The 27,479-nt window shown below is 46.3% G+C and overlaps 1 protein-coding gene across 9 annotated transcripts; it reads left to right on the top strand.

The window, feature by feature from the left end:
• The first annotated feature begins 1 nt into the window (after position 1).
• On the top strand, positions 2-27,047 carry TTLL9 (tubulin tyrosine ligase like 9). 9 transcript variants are annotated; one of them, XM_037915588.2, is made up of 14 exons: positions 3,554-3,654; positions 4,516-4,562; positions 6,646-6,738; positions 7,747-7,858; positions 8,756-8,941; positions 17,077-17,145; positions 17,931-18,021; positions 18,666-18,706; positions 18,799-18,886; positions 20,430-20,488; positions 21,840-22,036; positions 23,364-23,477; positions 24,089-24,213; positions 24,826-27,047. In XM_037915588.2, exons 1-14 carry the CDS (start codon positions 3,640-3,642, stop codon positions 24,894-24,896), a joined length of 1,308 nt encoding a protein of 435 aa, XP_037771516.1. In that variant the 5' UTR covers positions 3,554-3,639; the 3' UTR covers positions 24,897-27,047. The 9 variants fall into 9 exon arrangements, with proteins under 9 accessions (XP_043382728.1, XP_043382727.1, XP_043382725.1 ...); XM_043526793.1 differs by lacking the exon at positions 3,554-3,654 and adding an exon at positions 2-88 and having other exon boundaries at positions 24,089-27,047; XM_043526792.1 differs by lacking the exon at positions 3,554-3,654 and adding an exon at positions 285-368 and having other exon boundaries at positions 24,089-27,047.
• Positions 27,048-27,479: the final 432 nt, after the last annotated feature.

Raw genomic sequence — 27,479 nt, 5'->3', positions numbered from 1 at the left:
TCTTGCTTTGTACTGCCAGGCGTGATAATGCAGCCACCGTAGAGTGGAATGCAAGGTCAAGGGATCACAGAGAGAAAGTGGCGATCAGGTACTGTCCATCAATGTCAGGGTGTCTGGGAACATACTGCGTTCATGAGTAGACTCCTTATTTACAGGCATACCTCAGACATACCTCCATCAACCCACTCCCCAAGGCATGCCAGCTGACAGCAGTAACCACCTGCCCTGTTTGCTATATGCTCATGCCCAGCAGCCAGAGGCATTCAGGCAAAACTCCTGAGCCAAACATTTCTGAACTTCGGAGGACTTTGGATCTGGTTGGGTGCTAGCCTGGGACTGAGACAATGGCGGTTTGATTTTCGCCACAGGTACTCCCTGTGTGACCTTGGGCAAATCCCTTAGTCTCCCTGTGCCTCCGTTCCCCATCGGGGGGGGGGGCAAATCCCTTAGTCTCCCTGTGCCTCCGTTCCCCATCTGGGGGGGGGGGGGCAAATCCCTTAGTCTCCCTGTGCCTCCGTTCCCCATCTGGGGGGGGGGCAAATCCCTTAGTCTCCCTGTGCCTCCGTTCCCCATCTGGGGGGGGGGGCAAATCCCTTAGTCTCCCTGTGCCTCCGTTCCCCATCTGGGGGGGGCATCCCTTAGTCTCCCTGTGCCTCCGTTCCCCATCTGGGGGGGCAAATCCCTTAGTCTCCCTGTGCCTCCGTTCCCCATCGGGGGGGGGGCAAATCCCTTAGTCTCCCTGTGCCTCCGTTCCCCATCTGGGGGGGGGGCAAATCCCTTAGTCTCCCTGTGCCTCCGTTCCCCATCTGGGGGGGGGGCAAATCCCTTAGTCTCCCTGTGCCTCCGTTCCCCATCTGGGGGGGGCATCCCTTAGTCTCCCTGTGCCTCCGTTCCCCATCTGGGGGGGCAAATCCCTTAGTCTCCCTGTACCTCCGTTCCCCATCTGGGGGGGGGCAAATCCCTTAGTCTCCCTGTGCCTCCGTTCCCCATCTGGGGGGGGCATCCCTTAGTCTCCCTGTGCCTCCGTTCCCCATCTGGGGGGGCAAATCCCTTAGTCTCCCTGTACCTCCGTTCCCCATCTGGGGGGGCAAATCCCTTAGTCTCCCTGTGCCTCCGTTCCCCATCTGGGGGGGCAAATCCCTTAGTCTCCCTGTGCCTCCGTTCCCCATCTGGGGGGGGCATCCCTTAGTCTCCCTGTGCCTCCGTTCCCCATCTGGGGGGGCAAATCCCTTAGTCTCCCTGTGCCTCCGTTCCCCATTGGGGGGGCAAATCCCTTAGTCTCCCTGTACCTCCGTTCCCCATCTGGGGGGGGCAAATCCCTTAGTCTCCCTGTGCCTCCGTTCCCCATCTGGGGGGGGCATCCCTTAGTCTCCCTGTGCCTCCGTTCCCCATCTGGGGGGGCAAATCCCTTAGTCTCCCTGTACCTCCGTTCCCCATCTGGGGGGGGGGGCAAATCCCTTAGTCTCCCTGTGCCTCCGTTCCCCATCTGGGGGGGGGGGCAAATCCCTTAGTCTCCCTGTGCCTCCGTTCCCCATCTGGGGGGGCAAATCCCTTAGTCTCCCTGTACCTCCGTTCCCCATCTGGGGGGGGCAAATCCCTTAGTCTCCCTGTGCCTCCGTTCCCCATCTGGGGGGGGCAAATCCCTTAGTCTCCCTGTGCCTCCGTTCCCCATCTGGGGGGGGCAAATCCCTTAGTCTCCCTGTGCCTCCGTTCCCCATCTGGGGGGGGCAAATCCCTTAGTCTCCCTGTGCCTCCGTTCCCCATCTGGGGGGGGGGAAATCCCTTAGTCTCCCTGTGCCTCCGTTCCCCATCTGGGGGGGGCAAATCCCTTAGTCTCCCTGTACCTCCGTTCCCCATCTGGGGGGGGCAAATCCCTTAGTCTCCCTGTGCCTCCGTTCCCCATCTGGGGGGGGCAAATCCCTTAGTCTCCCTGTGCCTCCGTTCCCCATCTGGGGGGGGCAAATCCCTTAGTCTCCCTGTGCCTCCGTTCCCCATCTGGGGGGGGCAAATCCCTTAGTCTCCCTGTGCCTCCGTTCCCCATCTGGGGGGGGCAAATCCCTTAGTCTCCCTGTGCCTCCGTTCCCCATCTGGGGGGGGCAAATCCCTTAGTCTCCCTGTGCCTCCGTTCCCCATCTGGGGGGGGCAAATCCCTTAGTCTCCCTGTGCCTCCGTTCCCCATCTGGGGGGGGCAAATCCCTTAGTCTCCCTGTGCCTCCGTTCCCCATCTGGGGGGGGGGAAATCCCTTAGTCTCCCTGTACCTCCGTTCCCCATCTGGGGGGGGCAAATCCCTTAGTCTCCCTGTGCCTCCGTTCCCCATCTGGGGGGGGCAAATCCCTTAGTCTCCCTGTGCCTCCGTTCCCCATCTGGGGGGGGCAAATCCCTTAGTCTCCCTGTGCCTCCGTTCCCCATCTGGGGGGGGCAAATCCCTTAGTCTCCCTATGCCTCCGTTCCCCATCTGGGGGGGGGAAAATCCCTTAGTCTCCCTGTGCCTCCGTTCCCCATCTGGGGGGGGCAAATCCCTTAGTCTCCCTGTGCCTCCGTTCCCCATCTGGGGGGGGCAAATCCCTTAGTCTCCCTGTGCCTCCGTTCCCCATCTGGGGGGGGGGGCAAATCCCTTAGTCTCCCTGTGCCTCCGTTCCCCATCTGGGGGGGGGGGCAAATCCCTTAGTCTCCCTGTGCCTCCGTTCCCCATCTGGGGGGGCAAATCCCTTAGTCTCCCTGTACCTCCGTTCCCCATCTGGGGGGGGCAAATCCCTTAGTCTCCCTGTGCCTCCGTTCCCCATCTGGGGGGGGCAAATCCCTTAGTCTCCCTGTGCCTCCGTTCCCCATCTGGGGGGGGCAAATCCCTTAGTCTCCCTGTGCCTCCGTTCCCCATCTGGGGGGGGCAAATCCCTTAGTCTCCCTGTGCCTCCGTTCCCCATCTGGGCAACAGAGATAGTGGCCGTAAGTGACGCTGTGAAGCTGAACCCGTCACGTATTGCGAGGTGCTTGGTAGGACGGTAAGGGGGGGACACGCTTCGGTCCTTGTGACTGGGACTTTATACCGCGCCGCACCCACTGTGCCTTTCGGGCGTTCAGCTCTTTGGGGCAGGGATCCCGCTGGCACGCTGCGGGCTGTACAGCTTCGTGCACCCGGCCCAGGCCAGGGCGGAAGGGCGCGGACGGGGGTGAGCCAGGCTGCAGGCAGGTTGGAATAACGTTGGGTCGCTCTCGCACCCAGCAGCTGAGGCTTTCAAAGCCACGTCCTGACACCACTGTGCCGGGGGTGTGTGTGTGGGGGGAGACACGTGATCTGCCGTTGTGAGGTGGGGAAACTGAGGCCGAAAGAGCCATTGACTGGACAAAGGTCTGACCCTCCACGGCAGCGGCAGGAACAGAACCCGTGACCCTGCAGTTCTTCCTCAGGCAAGGCGCCCAGTGGAGTCCATGGGGATTTGTCCGGACTCAAGGGCAGACAGAGGCTGTGGCGCTCCCGTCCCCCCGCCCCCGCTCGGAGCCCCCGGCCGCCCGGGCACGAGCCGCGGCACCTGGCCCCGCCCCCAGCGCGGTGGGCGGGGGAAGAGGTTGGTTGCTATGGGGACGAGACGCGCAAGATGGCGGCGGCTCGGGGGTGACCCCAACCGCGGGGAGGCGGCGCCATGGCGAAGAATAAGGTGAGGGCCGCGCGGCCCCCCCCTCCCCTCGGGGTCACGCGGCCTGGGGGGGGTCCGGCCCCCCCTTCCCCTCGGGGTCACGCGGCCTGGGGGGGCCCGCCCCCCTCGGGGTCACGCGGCCCGGGGGGGCCCGGCCCCCCTGCAGCTGGGCAGGCCGCCCCACGGGCTGGGTACACGCACTGTGCCCCCCCGGAAGCGCTCTCCAGCCTGGCTTGGCCCCGGACACCCTAATAGCAGCCAGGCCTGTACAAATCTAGGGTCCCCCCCGCCCCCCTTGTGACAGTGTTACTGGCGCTTGTCACTGGGGCCCTGCGCGGATACAGAATGTGTGTCCGCATCCAGCCCGCCATCCTCAAACATGGTCCGCGGGTATAAAGCAGATCTCCACCGATTTGCAGGGCTCTGCTTGTAATAGTTGGTGTGTGCCTTAAAGCCCCATCTCCTGGAGGCAAGTGATTACAGGAAAATCACAGCTTTCCTTTTTATTTTAAGGTAAGTCTCTAGCCCTTGTGGTTGCAGGGAAAAGCCTGAGAATGGGAACCCTAATAGGCTGAAATCCAGAGGGCAAATCAAAAGAACACCAAACGCATTTTTAAAAAATCTCATGAAGTGTTGGCATGGTTGTTATTTAAATGCCAACAGTGTGCTTGAAAACAGTCCCTGCTCTAAAAAGTTTGGGTCAGGTTCAGCCCTGATTGGCAAATGCTGTTTATGCAAGCATCCTAGTGAAAACTGTAAAGATGCTGGTGAAATTGCACAGGACAAAGTGCCCTCCAAGGGGCTGCCCACAACTTATTCTGCACCAGCCTTATTCTCCCCATTTAATTGTTATAAGTTATTTTTCTACTTGTCTTGTTGCAGAATGCAGGCCATAAAGGGTCTTATGGCTACCAGAAGCTGAAAGAACGGTGAGTGATTCTTTTTCTGAAGGGTAGATTGAATGACATGTTTGCATGTGGACACGAAGAGGGTGGGTATATGCTGTGTATTACTTCACATTTGTTTCTCATTGCGAGAACTGGTCAGTAGCCTTTGTGCAATCACTGTTCCCTCCACAACTATTCTGATAAACAGGGTTTTGCCTGCCTTTGATGGTCATGCTTCTTTTCAAATAGGAATTGGTATTGTCACTTCAGTCATAGATCCTCGGGCTTGTATATTCCTTACTAATATATGTTTGTGATAATGATTTGAGTTGGTTGGAAAAATTCTGACAAAACATTTTTTTGTCATAACTTAAATATTTTGTGGAGTCAGTGCAATTTTGACAAAGTTCCTCCGGCAACTAGACAGGTCTCAAAATATTTCCATCAGAAACTTGCCTGTTTTTTTGCCAGCTTGCCTGCCCAGCTCCTTGGCGGGCTGCTGGGAAGGATGGGTTTCCAGCGTCCATGAGTCTGGGGTAGCCCTCTAGGGGGATTATCTCAGAGTCTAGGACTTCAGGGCTCCAGGGTCTGCAGTTCCAAGCAGACTACCCCAGCGCCAGGGCTCCAGAATTTCAAAATGTTGGGGTTTTGTTCCAAATTGGAACAAAACTAAAATTTCAGAATCCCCCTGAAATGAGATCTGTTTCTCTGCCCAGCACTAATCATGATCTTGCATCATCCCAAAGAATCCCAAATGTAATAAACTGATGTTCAGACTGTGTAGGGAATCATTTCATGCACAACTAAAATGCAGCTACATCTGGGGTGAAGTACAGCAAATAGTTAACAGTGCTTGGTAACAGTGCATAACAATTTAGCACAAGAAACAGACAGTATCAGTTGAATCAGCAGGGGGAATTCTAGGTAAGCAAAATAATTACTTGAGATGGAACTTGACCAGGACACTGAAATTAACCCAAAGTTTCTTGGTGTTTTTAATGACTACGGGTGGTCAGTACCTTGTTTTTGTATCATATTTGAAAAATAGTACCTCCAGCACCATAGCACTTCATAACACAATTAGGGGCATTGATTATTTACAGACTTAGAGGAAAGAGTCAGTAGGAACATTTCTTGCAGCACACAGGTGTTCCTTGGTAGCTTACATCCAGTAGTGCATTACTGACCAACCTTTTACTTAATTTGCAGGGTTGGATGGGATCATGATACAAGGTGGTATGGCTGAAATGTAATTTTATCTAATATGTAGGCTATCTTATTGATTAGAGAAGCAGGTGTCAACCAGGGGTCTGAGGCCTTCTGGGGGTCCATAAGTCATTTCAGGGGGTTCCCAAACCACGGCGGGCAGAAGATCCCAGCCCCAGCGCCCTGTGGGGATAAAGCCAGGAGCCCCGAACCCTGGAGTCCTGTGGGGATAAAGCCCCAATCCCCCCCTTTCCACTCCGCAGGGCTAAAGATGGGTGCCCCGGTGGGCAGAAGCCCTGAGCCCCCAGCCCCACAGGGCTAAAGTCCAGCATCCTATGGGGCAGAAGCCCTGAGCCCCCCATCTTCTCCCCCCCCGTACCACCGCAGCTGAAGCCTGGAGCCCCACGCCCTTTCTGGAGTCTGCTGGGCCCTGGAAATTTTAGAGCATGTTGGGGGGAGCCTCAGAAAGAAGAAGGTTGAGAACCCCTGGATTAGAGGATAACTAGAAGGTCTGAACTATCAAAGTAAAAAGGGGAGTGAGATGCTCTGCACTTCAGGAGATTACATTATATTTACATATACTGGTTAAGGCATACATGAAAATGATTTTGGTTGTCTCAACATAGTTCATTTTAAAATTAATTTTCTTTATAGGCTTCCCAATGATGCTCGACACTATAGTATATAAACGCCTTGCCTATATTAATGAATTTATCTTCACAACACTTCTGTGAGATAGGGAAGTATTATTATCATTATAGTACAGATGGGGAGCCTGAGGCACAAGAGATTAGTGAGTTTCCTAAAGTCATACAAGGAGCCTGTGGCAGAACAAGGCACAGAATCCAGATCTCCATTTGTGGCAGGCTTGCTCTTGGACTTCATAGAGCGTATGGTGTCTTTTTTTCCCTCCCCACAGAGAACCAAGAGCTTGCATCCGATTCAAATGTGCGCTCACAAACACCATCTTAGATATCCTGCGCCAGAGACCAGGATGGGTTGAAGTAAAAGAGTAAGCTCCAGATTCTTTCCCTTTGCAACTGGTTAGCCTTCCCTATTCTTTTGTGATATTCAACTCTGGCTCCACTAGAATTTTCAACCAAGTTTGCAAATGTGTGTCTAACATAACTCCTTGTCAGTTCATGCTGAACTTTGTTGTATCGCTGCTGTGGACCAGGTCATATGAGTTCAGCATCCTTTCAACAAAGTGTGGTCAACCCTTTTTAGAACGAAGGCTGGTTGATTGGTTTGTTGAAGCTGAGTGACACTGTGCACATCAGCAGAACATTTGATCTCAATGCTGCTTCAATGAGGGAAGACGAAGCTGTGTTTGACCACTATTGTTAAATGTGGCTGAAAATTACAGTGCAGTACAGTCTCTTTTCTCTGCCAGTCTCTCTCATTCCTGCTTAATTTAGTATTGCGGTCATTTATCCTGTCTCTAGCTTTTTCTTTCTTTCACTGATTTGTTGTGTTTGAAGACTAGGAACTGCTGACTATAGTTTTTCAGTTTTAGTTCTGTTGCTATTGATCTGTCATCCCTTAAATAGGATCTTATAAATACAATTAAATAATGTAGTACTGACTTAGGGGGAAGACTGCCGCACATTGAATTTGTGGGAACTGACTTCAGTGGAGTTGCCTGGTTGTAGATGACTCTATTCTAAGTCCTGCTTCTGCTTTTCTAACTAATTGGATGATTTCAGTTGAACTCCTGGTAGTCAAGAATCAATATGATAACTGTTTTTTTTATACCTAATACGTTGGTATGTTCAGACCAAACCAGGCTTGGTTATAATGGGAACTATTAAAATTCAGAGCCTAAACTTTTAAAGAACAAAATAAACAAAATAATTGATTAATCATGTGTACCAAGGCTTTTTATTAGCCTGAAAAACTGCAAGGAGAGAAGGAAGCTGTGGTGGTGATGACAGGTGGTGGCTGTCAAGAAGGGTGGGTGTGGTGATGACCTAGAACTTAGTGCTTGCCTTACCGGCTGTGTCTCTGCCTCTTTCTATAGGGAGGGTGAGTGGGATTTTTACTGGTGTGATGTCAGCTGGCTTCGGGAGAATTTTGACCATACCTACATGGATGAACATGTTCGTATCTGCCACTTTCGGAACCACTACGAGGTAAGAAACCACTATGAGTGAAATATATGGGTCAGGATGGTTTTGAGGAAATAGTTTTGGAGAAATAGTCGTAAACTTCCATGGGAAAAGCTTGTTGATGGAAAATACCTTGGAATATTCCCTGCCATGAAACCTAATACCCTCCTGACTGCTGTGCTAACTCCTCCTCAGAATTTATCAACCTCTGTCACTCCAGGAAACAGAAGAGTGGCTCTGCCCAGGAACATTACACTAGATTTATTGTATTCCACATCTGATAAATCTCATGAAGGCTGAGCTGGACCATCTCAGGAATCCAGGACCAACTCTACACTACAAGGACAACTGTGTTGTAGCACAGTTCTTCCTTGGGACAGTTCTAGCATAGTTCCAGAATGTAGCATGTTCAGGGCTTTAGCAGAAGCAGAAACGCACGTAAAGTCCCATATGCACTACAAAATGGAACTGTGTTTTAAATATATGTGAGAACAATTGTATTGCAACCAGGTCATCTGAGATGATTGTATTTTCAGTATAGACAGGCCCTAAAACTTGGTGTTTACCTTGGAAATCAGCATAGCAGCTACACCTAAAGGCGTTAGACCAGAAATAATGCACTGGGGATTGTTACAGCTTCCCCTTGCTCCTTCTGAGAACTAAAGAACAAAAACAAAAAACCCAAACCAAAACCCATGCACACACCAACCATGCAGGCTCCTCCACAAAGAAGGAAAGAATCCCTAACTTTATCCATTGGTTTTCTCAGTTAGTTAACCTCCTGTGGCATCACTGCTGAGATCTATTACCAGATATCACCAGAAACATCTCATCTCCTGGGCAATTCAAGTGAAAGAAGAGTGATGATTAATTTGTGTTAACATTTGCAGAGTCTGCTCTTGTATTTCTCTTTCCACTCAGCTGACTCGTAAGAATTACATAGTGAAGAACCTGAAGAGGTTTCGGAAGCAGATAGAAAGAGAGGCAGGAAAGCTGGAGGCAACAAAATGTGACTTTTTCCCCAAGACCTTTGAGATGCCATCAGAGTACCACTTGTTTGTGGAAGAATTTCGCAAGAATCCTGGCATAACCTGGATTATGAAACCAGTAAGTATGGTCCTGTCCCAGGGGACAATTCAGAGGAGACATTGCTCACTTGGGTGTTCTGTGGGGAGAGAAGAGTATGCACACAAATCCATAGCAGGCATTGCTTAGCCAGGTGGTCACAGGCGCCGACTTTTATTTTTCCTGGTGGGTGTTCCACCCCAACTCTGCCCCCAAGGCCCGGCCCCGCCCCACTCCACCCCGTCCCTCGAGGCCCCACCCTCACTCTGCCTCTTCCTGTGCCCTCTCCCCCGAGGCCCCATGCCAGCTGTAGAACAGCTGAACAGCTGTGGCTGGTGGGTGTTGACCACCCCAACTATTTTTTTCCAGGGGTGCTTGAGCCCCGGAGCACTCTGGAGTCTGTGCCTGATTCTCTCCTCACTTGCAGCAGTGTAAATCAGGAGCAACCCCAGTGAAATCCGTGGACTTACACTGGTATAAAATTAATGAGCCACAGGTGGTTCACCAGCCCAGGAAGTAGTCTAATGAGTGGCGCTGTGATTCAGCAGCAGATATAAACCCAGTCTGACAAGCCAGAGAAGGCACGTCAGACTGGCAGTGCCAGCAGCAATCTGAAATGCACTTCTTGAATTGAAGAGGGTACTACGAAGGGGTAAGTCTAGCTGGCATAGCTATACTGGCAAAGGCACTATAAACAAGACCTGCATTAACCATGTTTTGGGGCAGTTAATTTCCCTTGTTTCTTGAGGAACAGGAGTTAGTGAGGGGCATGATTGGAGGGCACCTGTGGGAGGGAAATGATCTACCACTTTAGCTACGAGCTCTGCCCTCCTCCTGGCCCCACCATGCCCCCGGTAGGGCTGAAAGGGCCATGGGAAGAAAGGGGGATGGTAACTGATGGGCTGAGGAGCACATTCACCAGCTGGAGGCAGCAAGAGGAATAGCAGGGAACCCCAAACTTTGTATCTACTTCAGGGAGCTAGTGCAACGGAACAGGCTCTGCAGTACAGGAGTACTGTTGATGTGTGGAATGGCCCATTCACCTCAGTAGGGCGTGCTCAGATGAATTAGGATGCTCCAAAGAGATGAATAATCTGACACAATAACAACAAGGAGTCTGGTGGCACCTTAAAGACTAACAAATTTATCTGGGCATAAGCTTTCAGAGTAGCAGCCGTGTTAGTCTGTATCCGCAAAAAGAAAAGGAGGACTTGTGGCACCTTAGAGACTAACAAATTTATTTGAGCATAAGCTTTCGTGAACTACAGCTCACTTCATCGGATGCATGTAGTGAAAAATACACAAAGAACATGAAACAATGGGTATTACCATACACACTGTAACAAGAGTGATCAGGTAAGGTGAGCTATTACCAGCGGGGGGGCGGGAATGGGGGGGACGGACCGTTTGTAGTGAGAATCAAGGTGGGCCATTTCCAGCAGTTGCGGGGAGGGAATAAACGTGGGGAAATAGTTTTACTTTGTGTAATGACCCATCCACTCCCAGTCTTTATTCAAGCCTAAGTTAATTGTATCCAGTTTGTAAATTAATTCCAATTCAGCAGTCTCTCGTTGGAGTCTGTTTTTGAAGTTTTTTTGTTGAAGAATTGCCACTTTTCGGTCTGTAATCGAGCGACCAGAGAGATTGAAGTGTTCTCCGACTGGTTTTTGAATGTTATAATTCTTGACGTCTGATTTGTGTCCATTCATTCTTTTACGTAGAGACTGTCCAGTTTGGCCAATGTACAAGTACAAACTAACAGCAAAATTTTGTTTAAGTACCTCAGAAGCAGGAAGCCTGCCAAAATATCAGTGGAGCCACCAGATAATCGAGGTGCTAAAGGAGCACTCAAGGAAGCCAAGGCATTTGCAGAGAAGCTAAATGAATCCTTTGCATCAGTCTTCACTGCAGCAGATGTGAGGGAGATTCCCACACCCGAGTCATTCTTTTTAGGTGACAGATCTGAGGAACTGTCCTAGGTGGATGTGTCAATAGAGGAGGTTTTGGAACAAACTGATAAATTAAACAGTAATAAGTCACCAGGCCCAGATGGTATTCACCTAAGAGTTCTGAGGGAACTACTAATTGTGTTACTTAACCTATTGCTTAAATCATCCTCTATACCAGATGACTGGTGGATAGCTAATGTAATGCCAATTTTTAAAATAGGCTCCAGCAGCAATCCTGGCAATTACAGGCCAGTAAGCCTTAAGTACCAGGCAACCTGGTTAAAACTGTAGTAAAGAACAGAATTATCAGACACATAGATGAGCACAATATATTGGGGAAGAGTCAATATGGCTTTTGTTAAGGGAAATCTTGCTTCATCAATCTATTAAAATTATTTGAGGATGTCAATAAACATGGATGAGTAATCCCGTAGACAGAGTACACTTGGACTTTCAGAAAGCCTTTGGCAAGGTCCCTCACCAAAGGCTCTTAAGGAAAGTAGGTAGTCATGGGATCAGAGGGAAGGTCCTCTCATGGCTTAGAAACTGGTTAAAAGATAGGGAAAAAAGGGTAGGAATAAATGATCAGTTTTCACAGTGGAGAGAGGTAAATAGCAGGATCTCCCAAGGTTCTGTACTGGGACCAGTGCTGTTCAATGTATTCATAAATGATCTGGAAAAAGGAGTAAACATTGAGGTAGCAAATTTTGCAGACAATACAAAATTACTCAAGATAGTTAATTCCAAAGCTGACTGCGAAGAGTTACAAAGGGATCTCACTAAACTGGACGACGAGAACTGAGGAGGACGGACGAGGTACCTGAGGACTGGAAAAGGGCAAATATAGTACATAGCTTTAAAACAGGGAATAAGGACAACCAAGGGAATTATAGACGAATCATCTTAACTTCAGCAACTGGAAAGATAATGGAGCAAACAGTCAAACAATTTGTAAGCATCTAGAAGAAAATAAGGTGATAAGTAACATTCAACATGGATTTGTCAAGAACAAATTGTGTCAAACTAACTTAATATGCTTCTTTGACAGGGTAACAAGCTTATGAATAGGAGGAAAGAAGTAGATGTGATATATTTTGACTTTAATAAGGCTTTTGATACTGTCTCACATGACTGTCTCATAAACAAACTAGAGAAATATAGCCTAGATGAACCTAAAGGTGGGTGCACAACTGGTTCGAAAACCATACTCAGAGAATAGGTTTCAGAGTGGTAGCCATGTTAGTCTGTATCAGCAAAAATAATGAGGAGTCCTTGTGGCACCTGAGAGACTAACAAATTTATTTGGGCACAAGCTTTCGTGGGTTAGAACCCACTTCATCAAATGCATGGAGTGAAAATACAGGAGCAGGTATAAATACATGAAAGGATGGGGATTGCCTTACCAAGTGTGAGATCAGTCTAATGAGATAAATCAATTAACAGGATACCAAGGGAGGAAAAATAACTTTTGAAGTGGTAAGAGAGTGGCCCATTACAGACAGTTGACAAGAAGGTATGAGTAACAGTAGGGAGAAATTAGTATGGGGGAAATTAAGTTTAGGTTTTGTAATGACCCAACCACTCCCAGTCTCTATTCAGGCCTAATCTGATGGTATCCAGTTTGCAAATTAATTCCAGTTCTGCAGCTTCACGTTGGAGTCTGTTTTTGAAGTTTTTTTGTTGAAGAATTGCCACTTTTAGGTCTGTTATTGAGTGACCGGCGAGACTGAAGTGTTCTCCTACTGGTTTTTGAATGTTATGATTCGTGATGTCAGATTTGTGTCCATTTATTCTTTTGCTTAGAGACTGTCTGGTTTGGCCAATGTACATGGCAGAGGGGCATTGCTTGCACATGATGGCACATATCACATTGGCAGATGTGCAGGTGAATGAGCCCTTGATGGTGTGGCTGATGTGGTTAGGTCCTATGATGGTGTCCCTTGAATAGATATGTGGACAGAGTTGGCACCAGGGTTTGTAGCAGGGTTTGGTTCCTGGGTTGGTGTTTTTGTTGTGTGGTGTGTAGTTGCTGGTGAGTATTTGCTTCAGGTTGGAGGGCTGTCTATAAGCAAGGACTGGCCTGTCTCCCAAGGTCTGTGAGAGTGAGGGATCGTCCTTTAGGATAGGTTGTAGATCCTTGATGATGCGCTGGAGAGGTTTTAGTTGGGGGCTATAGGGGACGGCTAATGGTGTTCTGTTACTTTCTTTGTTGGGTCTGTCTTGTAGTAGGTGACTTCTTGGTACCCTTCTGGCTATGTCAGTCTGTTTCTTCACTTCACCAGGTGGGTATTGCAGTTTTAAGAACGCTTGATAGAGATCTTGTAGGTGTTTGTCTCTGTCTGAGGGTTTGGAGCAAATGCGGTTGTATCTTAGAGTTTGGCTGTAGTCAGTGGATCGTGTGATGTGGTGTGGATGAAAGCTGGAGGCATGTAGGTAAGTATAGTGGTCAGTAGGTTTCCAGTATAGGGTGGTGTTTATGTGACCATCGCTTATTAGCACTGTAGTGTCTAGGAAGTGGACCTCTTGTGTAGACTGGTCCAGGCTGAGGTTGATGGTAGGGTGGAAATCGTTGACATTTTGGTGGAATTCCTCAAGGGCCTCCTTCCCATGGGTCCAGATGATGAAGATGTCATCAATGTAGCGCAAGTAGAGTAGGGGTGTAAGGGGACGAGAGCTGAGGAAGCGTTATTCTAAGTCAGCCATAAAAATGTTGGCATACTGAGGGGCCATGCGGGTACCTGTAGCAGTCCCGCTGACTTGAAGATATAAATTGTCCCCAAATGTGAAATAGTTGTGGGTGAGGACAAAGTCACAAAGTTCAGCCACAAGGTTTGCCTTGATGGTATCGGGGATGCTATTCTAAGAGAATAGTTATCAATAGTTCTCAGTCAAGCTTGAAGGGCATATCGAGTGGGGTCCTGCAGGGATCTGTCCTGAGTCTGGTTCTATTCAATGTCTTCATAAATGATTTGGATAATGGCATAGAGAGTACACTTACGAAGTTTGCATATGATACCAAGCTGGGAGGGGTTGCAAGTGCTTTGGAGGATAGGATTAGAATTCAAAATGATTTTGACAAACTGGAGAAATTATCTGAATTAAATAGGATGAAATTCAATAAGGACAAATAAAGTACTATGTTTAGGAAGGAATAATCAGTTGCACAAATTCAAAAAGGGAAATGACTGCCTAGGAAGGAGTACTGCAGAAAAGAATGCACTAGTTATAGTGGATCACAAACTAAATGAGTCGTGAATGTCATTCTGGGATGTATTAACAGATGTGTTGTAAGCAAGACATAAGTAGTAATTCTTCCTCTCTACTCAGCACTGATAAGGCCTCAACTAGAGTATTTTGTCCAGTTCTGGGCACCACACTTTGGGAAAGATGTAGACAAATTAGAGAAAGTCCAGAGGAGAGCAACAAAAACTATTAAAGGTGTAGAAAACATGACCGATGAGGAACGGTTGAAAAAATTGGCTTTGTTTAGTCTGGAGAGAGAAGACTGAGGGAGCACATGAGAACAGCTTTCAAGTACATAAAAGGTTGTTACAAGGAGGAGGGTGATAAACTGTTCTCCTTAACCACTGAGGACAGGACAAGAAATAATGGGCTTGAATTACAGCAAGAGAGATTTAGGTTCGCATTAGACGTTAGAAAAAACTTCCTAACTGTAAGGATAGTTAAGCACTGGAACAAATGACCTAAAGAGGTTGTGGAATCTCCATCACTGGAGCTTTTAAGAGCAGGTCAGACAAACACCTGTCAGGGATGGTCTAGATAATACTTAGTCCTGCATCAGTGCAGAGGACTAAAGTAGATGACTTATCGAGGTCCCTTCCAATCCTACATTTCTATGATTCTATGATTGAGCAACAAATTGGCAGATGAAATTCAATGTTGATAAATGCAAAGTACGGCACATTGGAAAACATAATCCCAACTATATATACAAAATGATGGCATCTAAATTAGCTGTTACCACTCACAACAGAGATGTTGGAGTCACTGTGGATAGTTCTCTGAAAACATCAGCTCAATGTGCAGTGGCCATCAAAAGAGCTAATAGAATGTTAGGAACCATTAGGAAAGGGATAGAATTAGGTACGTTCATGGAGGTTAAGGAAGCTGGGACTGGATGACAAGGGATGGGGTCACTAGATAAATTGCCCTGTTCTGATCATTCTCTGAAACATCTGGTACTGGCCACTGTTGGAAGACGGGACACTGGGCTAGGTCTGATGCAGTATGGCCAGTCTTAGGTTCTTAACAGGACAGTCACTTTGCTCTGCACAGCAGGTCTGGTAGGAGGGGACAAGATAGTTTGTCTCACTCTGCAGATCAGGCCTATCAATAAGAGAGGGCTTATCAGTAGTGAATGGGAGGCAATTATGCAAACTAACAGTTTAATTACAGCCATGAGGATAACAGCTAGTGATTATCCAAGTCTACAAATGTTAATTTGGGTTAATCAGCAACAAGAAACCTTATATTAAGCCTATATTTTGTGACCACAAACTCAATTATCATTGGAAATAACCTGAATACAATAAATGAGACTATATTAAAAGATTGTGGTCACAAAAATTATACCAACAACTGGAACGAAGTAGTTTGTGGCTGACCTCAAAACACACAAGTAAAGATAAACTTCGTGTTACTCCTCATGTCACTCTGTGCTCTTGAAAGGACTTAGACCTTGCAGTCTCAGACAGACCCTGCGTGTGTTGCAGTTGTGTTTAGAGGGGGTGTGTGCAATTCTGGTCCCAGGCCACTTTACTTCTTTTCCCACGAATGTGCAGCAGGGAAAATGGGAACTTAAACGTGGAGAGATGATACACTGTCTTGGCTCAGTGGCAGTTTGAAGCTAGAAACACTGGTTTTATCACATTGGAGAACTGGGATTCCAGGATTTCCAATGGTGTAAAGCAGCTTGTTTCTATCCTTGGCCTATCTTCCTAAGGTCTTGAAGGATTGGATCTTAAAATCATGTCACCCTGGATTTATAGAAAATAGCTTCATTTTTAGAGGTTTTTAAAATTTAACTTTACTGTCACTCCAAGGCCTGTAGCTAGTAACTAAGGCAACCTGGCTTTACACATAGACAGATGTGAAAAATAGTCCCAATAAAAACTTTTTAAACTACTTACAAAATCTAAGGTAACTGTTGTCTAAAATGTGGGATAACCAAAACCCATGATGGCATGTGGTGATGTAAAGGTTTTATTGCCTCTCCTTTGGAATGGCTTGTATAACTCATGGCATTCCCACTCATGAATACTGTCACCATCCCATTAAAAGCCTTATATCACCACACACCATAAAATATTTGCTTTTTATAGCTTTACATAAAATAGCATCTTCAGCCTTTTTAAACTCAATATGGAAAAGCACTGACTTATTCTTCTGAACTGAAATTGTGTGGGTTTTTGGCTGACTTTTTATATAATTAATATTAATATTATAGCTCCTTTCATCCAAGGAGCTCAAAGTGCTTTACAAAACTTTAAGCCTCACAGTATGCCTGCATAAATATATGGACCAGTTCACCCACCACTCAAATAGCAGCATTTAAGATCATGATTCTAAGATCCTTGACCTCTCAGGATTAGGTCCAAGCAGCACAACACAATAGTTCAGGACAGGAAGTGAAATAGGATACAATTACCTATGTGAAACTGCAGGAAGAACTTAGTTACCTGAGTAGGAATTTGGCCAAGCCTGGGGTTGACGCTCTTATTCTTACAGATGTTAAATGGCCAGAACCCTGGTTTTGTCTTTTACCCAAAAGACAGCCCTTCAAATAGATCCATGACTAGGGCTCTTAGGTGTTAAGGTAACACAAATTAATAATAATAAATGCTGTACCAGTGCCACAGTATGGTGTTACTGACCAATGCCTCCCGCTGAGTCTCCTGTTTTTAACTTTTTGTACAGCACCCACCATGCCAAATGAGTGCTTAATAAATAAATGATGAATCAGGGTATGCAACAGATGCTTCCATAATCACCTTTTAGAGAACAGCAGCTGTTCCGAAAGGGAATGCTAACTGCTGTGTGTGAGAGTTGCCAACAACTATAAAAAGGGCAGCAACCTGGATCTTCTGTTAGCTGCCATGGTGCTATAGAAATAAGATTTCTTTCAGTAACCACTTGTTCCCAGCTGGAGGCGAGTGAGAAAACTTAAGAATAAAGCGACTAACACTTCCCTTCTCCTTTATGCTGCAGGTTGCCAGGTCACAAGGGAGAGGCATTTTTCTGTTCCGAAAACTCAAGGATGTCATTGACTGGAGGAAGGTGAAACGTGTACTTTCTCTTCTCACACCACCAAATTTTTTTTTGGGAAGGTCCACCTAGAGCAGAGGCCACCAAAGTGTGGGGTGTGCCCCTGGAGGACCATCCAGAGGAGCATGGTGGGGCCCGGGCCAGTCCCCACGGGGGCAGGGAGGGAGTGCAACCAGTCCCTCCCCACCCCCAGCTCTGCTACAGTCCAGCCGCATCCCCAGCTCCTGGCCCCATGTGTGTGTGGCCCCAGCCTTGGCCACGGCTCTGTTCCTGGCCCAGGGTCAAGGCCGGGAGCAGAGCACCTGGTCGTGGGTCCGGCTGCTCGCCCCCACTGCAGCCTGGCTGTGGCTCCACTCCTGCCCCAGACCCACCCCCAGCTGCGGCCCTAGCCGCGGCCCCAGCCCCCTTACCCCTGTTTGCGTACCCCAGCCATGGTCCCGCTCCCGGCCCCGGCTCAGAGGGACACAGACAGGGGTAAGGGGGGCATGACCCTCAAAAGTTTGGGGACCGCTGACCTAGAGCTTTGGTCTTCCAACTGTAATTTTATCTAAATACCTTTACTCTAGTCACTTACTGTCCCCATCTACAGCTTTCACATGTAACACTTATCACCATCCACCAGGATTACAACAGATTTTCTCACTGTGCAACAAAACAAAAGGTGGGATGTTTTGTCGTTGATCTGAAATCTAAAACTGGGACGGATTGACTGGAGAATCCTGTGAGTGCTTGTGATTTGATTTTTCTCCTCGTTCAGTCTTGTCCATGGAGAAGAAATAACTTGTTTTATTTTGCAGGATGGGGTCCGTACAGATGATCAGAAAGATGAAACTCAAGTAGAGAATTATGTAGCTCAGTGCTATATTGAAAATCCATATTTAATAGGAGGTAAGATGCTTGTTTCAGTCTGTATCTGCCTGACATGTGGAGAGAGACACTCCCCCTATGATGTTCCTGTCACAGAGGGAGGGAGATCCCCAGATCACCTGTCTGATGAAGGTTAAGACTTTATATGGTCAGTTCTTGCCTGAAATTAGCTACTTATGGATTTAAATGTGAATCTTAGAATGCTGCACAGTCAGTGCTGCTGGTGTGGTAATTTAGTGGTCCTGCCCCAAAAGATTTTGAGAATACAGAGGTGATCCGATGAACAAAAATTAGACCTAATACAAGCCACACATATTAAAGATAAGCCCAGCCCCATATGGTAGCAGGTTCCTCTCTAAGAGCTTCTCTTCATACAACCAGGACCAAAAGGTTTTAGTGCAAATCTTGTTGTTTTGGTACAAGTCTGTATGTGGCCACTTATTTAGATCAAGAGCATCCTACTGACTTAAATTGTCTTAATCCGAAATTCATGTCCACACGCAGATTTGTACCAAAATAACAAAAGGTGTGACTTAAGACCCATCTAGTTATTTTGATGCATGGCTGTGTGTAGATAAGTTCTAATCTGGGTTTTTGTAACATTAGGTATGACTAGCACTAACTTCACTATGTTATATTGCTATATATTTCTCTTTGATTCACAGGTCGAAAGTTTGACTTGAGAGTTTATGTTCTAGTGATGTCTGTAAGTGCAGAAGTCCATTTTATTTTTATTGCAGTGACTGGGTTGGATTTTCTTGCTATTCACCCTCAGTTTCTCGCTCCCCTTTCTCTCAGTACATTCCACTGAAGGCCTGGTTATACCGGGACGGCTTTGCTCGCTTCTCCAACACACGCTTCACTCTGAGTAGCATAGATGATCATTGTATCCTGACCTGTCCTTGTGGGATACAGGGCAGTTGCTAAGGAATGGAATCTACCATTTTAGTATTTTGGGAGGTGGGGAGTGAAGAAGGGATCCAGAAGAACAAGTACCCTTATATCTTGTCTCCTGACTTCTGGATACTTACAGAATACTCATCCTTTGCGATTGTTTCTCACAGGCTGTTCCGCGGTGATCTTGTTTCACTCTCACCCTCTGTCACTGGAATACTGGTGTCAGTGGATCTCCAGAAGTGTCAGTCAGCTAGGACCAGACGTGGGAGATCAGTCCCACTTTAGCAGTACAGGTGCACTTATTGCAGCCTGCTTTTTTCATGGATTCATGGAGTTTAAGGCCAGAAGGGTCATCTAATCTGGCCTCCTGTAAATCATAGCTAGGGCTCCATGTCTGTCACAGAGATCATGGATTCTGTGACTTTCCGCAACCTCTGTGACTTCTGCAGCAGCCAGTATGGCTGACTCCAGGGCCGACCAAGCAGCTGGCTCCGGGGCTAGCTGCTCTGGTGGCCCCGTGGAAAGCCACACCGGCCGCTGCTGGAACGGCTCTGAAGCCAGCTATTCAGCCCAGGGGCCAGCCGCACCAGCCGGTGCTCGGGCAGCCGCAGGCAGCTGGCCCTGAGAACTGCCTGAGCAGCAGTCCTGGGGGTGGTCGGAGCAGCCGCTTGACAGTCGGCCCTGAGAACTGCCTGAGCAGCAGTCCTGGGGGCGGCCGGAGCAGCCGCTTGGCAGTCCCAGGTGCAGCTGGTGCTGCTGCCCCCCCAGTAACAGCTCCCCGGGGCGCCTGCCCCCAGTAGTGACCCCCACCCCCAAGATTTAGTCAGGGATATTTATAGTATAAGTCATGGACAGGTCATGGGCCGTGAATTTTTATTTATTGCCCATGACCTGTCCATGACTTTTATTAAAAATACCCGTGACTAAATCGTAGCCTTAATCACAGCCCATTAAATGTCATCCAGTTACCCCACTACTAAGCCCAATAACTTGTGTTTAACTAAAGCATAATTTGTATTTGGCTAAAATTAAGCGTATTCTTCCAGAAAGGCATCCAGTCTTAACTTGAAGACATCAAGAGAGAGAATCCACCACTTTCCTTAGTAAAATATTTAGTAACTTGCTCATTCTTGCTCAGTGTGATCAAAAGGTAGGTTGCTTTAATGAGGCAACCCAGAGTGGGTCTACATCCAAGGTTCTTGGGCACCGGTGCTCTGCATGGCGGTTAGGTTGCGTTCCCAGGAGAAGAGCTTCCATGTAAGTCCATCACAAGAGCCAATGAGGGCTAAAACTTGCTCTGGGCTTTGTTACTAGTTGTTCCAGATTTCCATTTTTATCTGTGTTTATTTTCTCTTAATTTTTCACTAAGATGTCTCCCTGCAGTGGTGGGTATAAGCTCCACAATTAGGGAAGGGAGGAGAGATTCATTGGCATAAGGAGCACAGGAGGCTGGTTTAGGACCCAAATTCAATTTCTAATTATTTAGAGTGTCGTTTTCTGTCTCCATGATCCTTACCTCCTCCTCATGCCAGATGTGCATCTCACCAATGTAGCAGTGCAGAAGACTGCACCTGACTATGATCCAGAGAAGGTAAGTGAAAACTTACTGGCTACTTCAGCTGACCCAGCCTGTGTCCAAGCGTGCACACACTATGCTGGGTAGTTCAGGGAATGCAAGCAAGTAGCTGTTCTGGCTTCGTTGTTCCAGCTACTGTGCAGTATATATGGCAGGTTGGTAGTCCCTGAGGATGTGCTATATGGATGCTCTGCCTTGGCTGTCCTCTGATACCCCATGAATGTGTTCATTGATGGATGGTTCAGGAGATCCAGGGAGTGAGAGCTCTGCTCTAACTGTTTCATTACAACTGTGCACTACTTTGTGGTGTTGAGCATTCTGACTCCACAAGTAATTCATTTTTGGATAATGCTTGTCAGAGACCCAGACTTGTAGTTGTTTAGGAAAAGTTAGCACATGTGACTCCATTTTGGTTTGGGGCCCACCATTGTCTAAAAGCAAGCACATCATGCACCAGGAGGAGTGTTCCTTAGATACTGCATTCCTGTGAAAATCCTCCTCCTTGTCTCCAGCCTGCCTTGACTCCCGGTATCTGTTCTTTGTCAGTCCCTAAACTCCCTATCTCCTGGCCTTTGATGTGAGGCCTCCCATCCTGATAATAAACTGGTGTTTTTTGGGAACTCGGCAGTTGTGGACTTTGTTTATGTGCCTCAGCCTAGATTCGAACTGTGCGTGTCCTACCAGGTGTAATTCGTAGCATTTTTGTGCGTGTCCTACCAGGTGTAATTCGTAGCATTTGTGTGCGTGTCCTACCAGGTGTAATTCGTAACATAGTGCTTAGCATTCATTGCTATTACCACAGCTATAAGATGAGCTTAGCATCTTCAGAGGTCATCTGTAATTGCTACCCCCCTTTTCTGAGGGACCTGCAGTTGGAACAAAGAAAAAATCTTAAACAAATGAGATCAGCTTTAAATATTCTTTGTGAATCTGAGATAGTTAAAAGTTCACAGAAACAAAGGTTTGCATTGAACTTTCCATTTTATATGCTTTTCCTCTAAATCTCTAGCCTAATATTTCTTGGTCCTTTGGAAAGGGAAGTCCTAGATGTGTGTCTTGTGAAACTCTGATGGAAAGAGAAAGTGGGATGGTGATCACTATTAGGATACCACTCCCAGTTTTGAGATTAAGTATTGGTTTTACTCCACTTTCCAAGCAGAGACTGCTGTTTCTCTCTAGACTAAGGCTAAATTATTCCTTTCCGAGATGCACTGAGGGGAGGAACATCTGATTCTGGGTGTTTGGCTTCTTATTCAGAATTGTCCTTTGACTGTAGAGAATATTGAGTGATTATTTCAGGTAGGCAAGGAAATGCATGGTCACATATGTAGGAACAGCTTGTTATAGTTGTATTTGTATGTGTTAGGGCTGCAAGTGGACGATTCAGCGATTCCGACAGTACATGACTGCCAAGCATGGGGCAGAAGTGGTGGAGACTCTCTTTGCAGAAATGGACAACATTTTCATCAAGAGCCTACAGAGTGTTCAGAAAGTGATCATCAGCGACAAGCATTGTTTTGAACTGTATGGATACGACATCCTGATAGACCAGGATCTCAAGCCGTAAGGATGTTAGTGAGCATACAGGTGGCATACAGTGAATGGAAGGCTGTCTAAACAGCTATTAGACTGAAAAGGCTAGATATTAAGTACACTTGTCATAAGCTCAAAAGTAATTTATGTGAAGTGTTGGCTAAGAGGCAGCCTTCTTTACAGAGTTTTAGACTGTGGTGGGGTACTTCTCCTGTTGAAGACTATGGGAAACAGACTCCGCAGGAATCTAAGAGATTGTAACAAGAAATCATACATTCAAATTTGGTTCAGCTTAGATTTTTATAAAAACAAACTTTCACACAATGTGACTACTAGAAACAATTCAATTGTTTTTTTAAATATACATCAATTAAAATGTGCCTTTAAACATAAAAACCTTCTTCTGCAGTGTTTGCAACCAAAATATTGCAACATTGGGAACCTGAAAATAAAACAGACTTTCATTGCAAAAGTAAACAAAGAGCAGCAAAAGCAATAAAATTAGATTTTTAAGATTTTCAGTTTTAATCACATAAAGAGCTATTAGTAACATTGATAAGGAAATTTGTATAACATATGATTTAAGTTGACAGTGCCACTTTAAGCGTCCTCTCATTTCTTCCTCTTCCTCCCTCTAACAATGTGTGGTAGCCGGTGTTCCAGTTACAACCCTCAATGGCTTGTCAGCATCAGTCTGATGTCTCTGCAGTGCCACTGGGGACAGCTTTATTTGAAGTGAGCTAATAAACGCTGCTCAACTGTGGTCTTGGGTGACAACCCAAATTTGTACAAGCTAGTCTGCTGTAGTCATAGCTTCAAACCAAACTGCTGCTTCTGCAGTGACAATCTGCACAGAAAGAGCTTGTGTAACTTCTACCGATCAAGAAACAAATCAAGTTGAGGTGAACTGGACTGAATCACTGTGATGTAACTATAATACTATAGCTTGCTGCTGTCATCTGAGCAATGTATTGGGTACTTCCGGAACCACGTAGTCATATTGCGCAGTTTGTTAGGAAACTACTTCCAAGATACATTCACATCCCTGCACCGAGGAAAGGGTTAAAACTTACCCTGTGATGTAATGGGGTGCGGGGGAGGGTGTTTCATCTAGCCTTTAGTTCTACTTGTATACTTTTTAGGGTGCTGGAGGGGCTCTCTCTTTATTACAGTTGAGCTCAGAATGTTCTTTGACTGTGTACAGGAATGATGTCTGGGGTTCGATTCCCTGTCACTTCACTCCCTCCTACCTGCTCTGCAGCAGTGCAATGAGGGTTCCATAGACAGGCATTTCTGTTAGGTGGACAGATTGCTTAGCTGTCTGCTTCCCTCTAATTCACTGCTGTTCTCTCTACAGCTGGCTTCTTGAGGTTAATGCTTCTCCCTCACTCACTGCCAGTAGTCAGGAGGACTATGAGCTCAAATGTTGCCTTCTCAAGGACACATTGCATATTGTGGACATGGAGGGCAGGTGGGTGAAAAAACGAGTTTACTGCTCTCGATGAGTCTTACCAAAGCGTGTGAAATGTATCTGAGCTAGTCCTCCAGCTTCTGTAGACAAAAGATCGGACTCAAGGCTGCAGGTTTGTCATGCTGGCATTTGCTTCTCTCACTTGGTGCCACTGCCCTGTGACATATCTAGAACCTTCCAGTGATCCACTGGTGGGTCAGGATCCACCGTTTGGAAAACAGGTTATATAAATTTTACACATCAGGAAACTTAACCACCGAGAACACTGTCCCAGTGGCCTTTTCTCAGGGCCACAGATGAAGGTGGTGTGAGAGCTGGGTCTTGAACTGGAATTCCTGGCTTCCAGTCTAATGCTCAGACCACATGTCTCTCCTTTCACGCCTCATGTATCCAGCCTCCTGTCCCAGGAAGCTTGCCTTGCATCATTTTATGATTGACGGTGCAATTGTGCTAACCCAAGATATTAATAGTAAATAGCTGCCCATTGCAGCTCTCAGCTGTTTGGTTTTCTCCCTGATCTGCACAGGTTTCCAGCCAATGTGCAGACAGTGAATCAGATAGCTACGCAGCCATTGCACATGTACTTTAACACCTTGTATTTGATATTGCAGGCTGACGGGGAAGGAGAAGCGTATTGGGGGCTTTGACCTGATGTGGAATGATGGTCCAGTCAGTAGAGCAGAAGGGAACGTGGATACACCAGTAAATGGAAGCTTCATGGCAAACACACATTTAGGTACTTCACTCTTACGCAGATGGCAAGGCATCCCACTCATGGTCCTTAACTGTTTAGACATCACCAAAAGTGCAAAACATACTTTTCCCTCAAGAGTAAAAGGACCAGGTGTGAATTATCACATCGTGCTAGCAGAGTGTAGTGCCCCTGTGAGGCTAAGTGTGAGGGGGTGAACATTTTCCAATTGTGGGTGTAAATGATCAAACTATAGGAGTGTTAAAAGCTGATGTGGTGGCAGTAGTTAGATTTTTAGAACTCCTTACCGCATGAGCCAGCACAGGTATTCTTCACCTGCCAGTTCCTTTTAAAAACTAATTCCCAAAGGTCCATAATAAAATTGTGACAGCTGTTTATTGTGCACATTTCTAATCTTGGTTGCATATTCTTGTTTTAGTAGCCCATAATAATGTCCAATTCAATCAGGCAGAAAGTGCCTATTGCAGGTTTTCACATAGCACTAAGTAGTTGAATATGCCTTCAGTATTTTCTCTGGTTGTAGCTTCATGCTAACTGATTGGAGCACAGCTTTGTCTGAAAGCAGGCGATTATCTCTACTCTTCGCTCTTTGGAGGGACTAAGTCATATGTCACTTTGTTAATGCTTTCATTTCAGGCTACAATAATGACAGGAAAAAACAACTGAAACAGCTCTTCAAACCTCTTCATACCCAGCAGAAAGTTTAATGCTGATCCAGAGCATCAGGAAAGAGAAGTCACTGAGGACTGAGCTCTTTCACTCCCTCTTCCTCCTATTGTGGAGCTGCAGTTCTCATTTGTCTCTGGACAGTTTTGCTGCCTCAGCATAGCACTGCTGGCTATTTCTTGGTTCCTTAAGATTTTCCCCGCATGGGAACCTTAGTTAACAAATGAATCCTGTTCATAAGCCAGAGCAACAATAGATGTGGGTAGGCTTTTAACTTGGACATGATGCAATCAGGTATTTTGGTTATGTTCCGTTGTGACTGACCAGTTCTTCAGTAAAGAATTAATCTGTTTTGTTCCACAGCGTAGGCTGTAGCAAGGCTGTCAACTGGCTACTACATATGACTATAGATCAGCGGTACACTCCACATTGCAGACAAAAAGCACTCCTATCCATCACTTTGACTCTGTCTGTGTTGCAATGGGTATGAATAAAATATTTAATGCCTCCGTGCTGTTAGAAATCCAGAAGAAGTGCTGCTTCACTGGTCCTCAATTTGAGGTTGTTGACTTCAGTAGTTTTCCTTTGAAGTGTAAGCTATAAAAGGGGCTATACAGAATCTGCTAAGTAAAATGGAAGCTTTTAAGAAAAGTGGGTATTTGAGCCTCATGCTGCTGCTACTATAGAAACGTGTCACATCGTAAGACCTGTTGCCATGATACAGTAACAATAACCTTACCGGTAGATTTTATGAAGGTCCTGAGAGTGGCTCCACGATGCTGGTTACATGAAGAGGGCTGTTATAATGAAGGGGTTTAGTACCTTTGAGATAGGAAAAGTAACTTTACCACCCTCTTACAGAAGAGATGTAATTTTCTGGGAAGCTACAGGTGAGGCTATTCGCTAATGGGAATTATTTTTAACTTCGAAATGTGGAATTTAAGCCGTAAGCCTAGAGTGCATAGATTTGCGTTTAGCAGTTAGAAGCTTGTGGCTGTAGCTCTAAACCCTACACACTCGCTAGTTAAATACAGCCACCTTCTTAAAAGAGCAATCAAGCAAAGCTGACAGATTTATCAAAACAGCCCCTGTCTTAAGGAGAGTGGAACAGGCCTATTCTGGTGCAAACCCACTCCTCCTGAGCTCCATTTAAATGTTATACTTGTGCAAAACTGAACAGGGCAGTGGATAGTAGTGTGTATGTGTCTGCCTAGCTGGCTGGGAGACTGGCTGAGGAGCTAACAATTACAGTTGTTCTGTTTAAAGTGTAAACACCTAGTGCTCAAAGCTGTTCACCCTATACGGCAGGAGGCTGAGTGCTAGACAAAGATGAAGGGTCAGTTACAGTTCTCTGGGCTGAGTGTACAAAATTTCCCCAAACAGATGCAGTTGTTTCACTGGCTTGCTAGCTATGCCTACTCACCAGCCCTAAAATGTAAACCAGTGTTTTAAACTAAAATTCCACACCCAAAACCACTTTCACTAATTTAGGGCACACTTTCAAGCAATGCAAACGTTAACAGTGGAAAAAAGAGTGAAAGTGATTCTGCTAGGCCCCAAACTCCCTTTGCTGTATTCAGAGTGAACCAAGTTTCAACCTTATCTCTGACTTTTTCAAAATTAAATAGCAATAACAAGACATAACACACCTACCACTGTCTGCACTATTGAAGCGATGGAATATGAAGGAGAGCTGCTCATGGTAGAATCACCTTAATTCTTTTCCTTTAGTTTTTGCATTAACTGAAAAGTTGTGTGTTTTGTAGAGGATATTAATATATGATTAATATTTACTAAAGTTTACCTGAGCTAGTGTGGGGAAGAAAACCTTCATTTCTAGAGAGAGGACAGCAGGCTTTTCTTGTCCCTGTATGTTCCTCTTCCCCAGGCCCGTGCACAAACATAAGCAGTCATATTTACCATTTCATTAGAGCAATTAGGAACAAAGGAATTACTAGACATGGGATTTATCTAGTCCACTATCCTGTTGCCAGTAGCAGCTGCTTCCAACTGCTTCACAGAAAGGTTCAAGAAAAGCTGCTGTAGGCAGTTATGGGATAATCTACCCCCAGGGAAGTTTCCTCCTAATTCCCCATCGTACACACTCCTCCATCTCCACTCCAAATAGTTAGAATTTGTCTAAAACCCTGAAACACGAGGGTGTAATTTTTTAAACACTACTATGGCTCTGGCGAGTCTTGTTATCCACTAGCGTTTAATCCTTTTTTGAATCCTGCAGTTAGCCTCAATGATATATGGTAGCAATGGATTCCATGTGCTAATTGTGTGAAGAAAGTATTTCCTCCTTTTTATCAGTTCTGAATTAATCATTTATCAACATCATTGAATAGCCCTTTATTCTTGTATCGAGACAGGATGAGTAGAGACGCCTAATCTCTCCTCCAGACCATTCATTGGTTTGGATACTTATGTCCCCTTCCCTAATGTAAACAATCCTACTTCTTCCAGATCTCTTCTTACAAGTTTAGACACAGGATCCTAGCTCAGAAGTAGACCCTTCAGATTAACAGGCACTCAAGTATCTATTAAAAAGAACAGGAGTACTTGTGGCACTTTAGAGACTAACAGATTTATTAGAGCATAAGCTTTCGTGGGCTACAGCC

This window comes from Chelonia mydas, chromosome 13 (assembly GCF_015237465.2).
Source record: "Chelonia mydas isolate rCheMyd1 chromosome 13, rCheMyd1.pri.v2, whole genome shotgun sequence".
Lineage (NCBI taxonomy): Eukaryota > Metazoa > Chordata > Testudines > Cheloniidae > Chelonia > Chelonia mydas.
The sequence above is the reverse complement of the archived record's forward strand: the minus strand, read 5'-3'. Positions and strand labels throughout refer to the sequence as shown.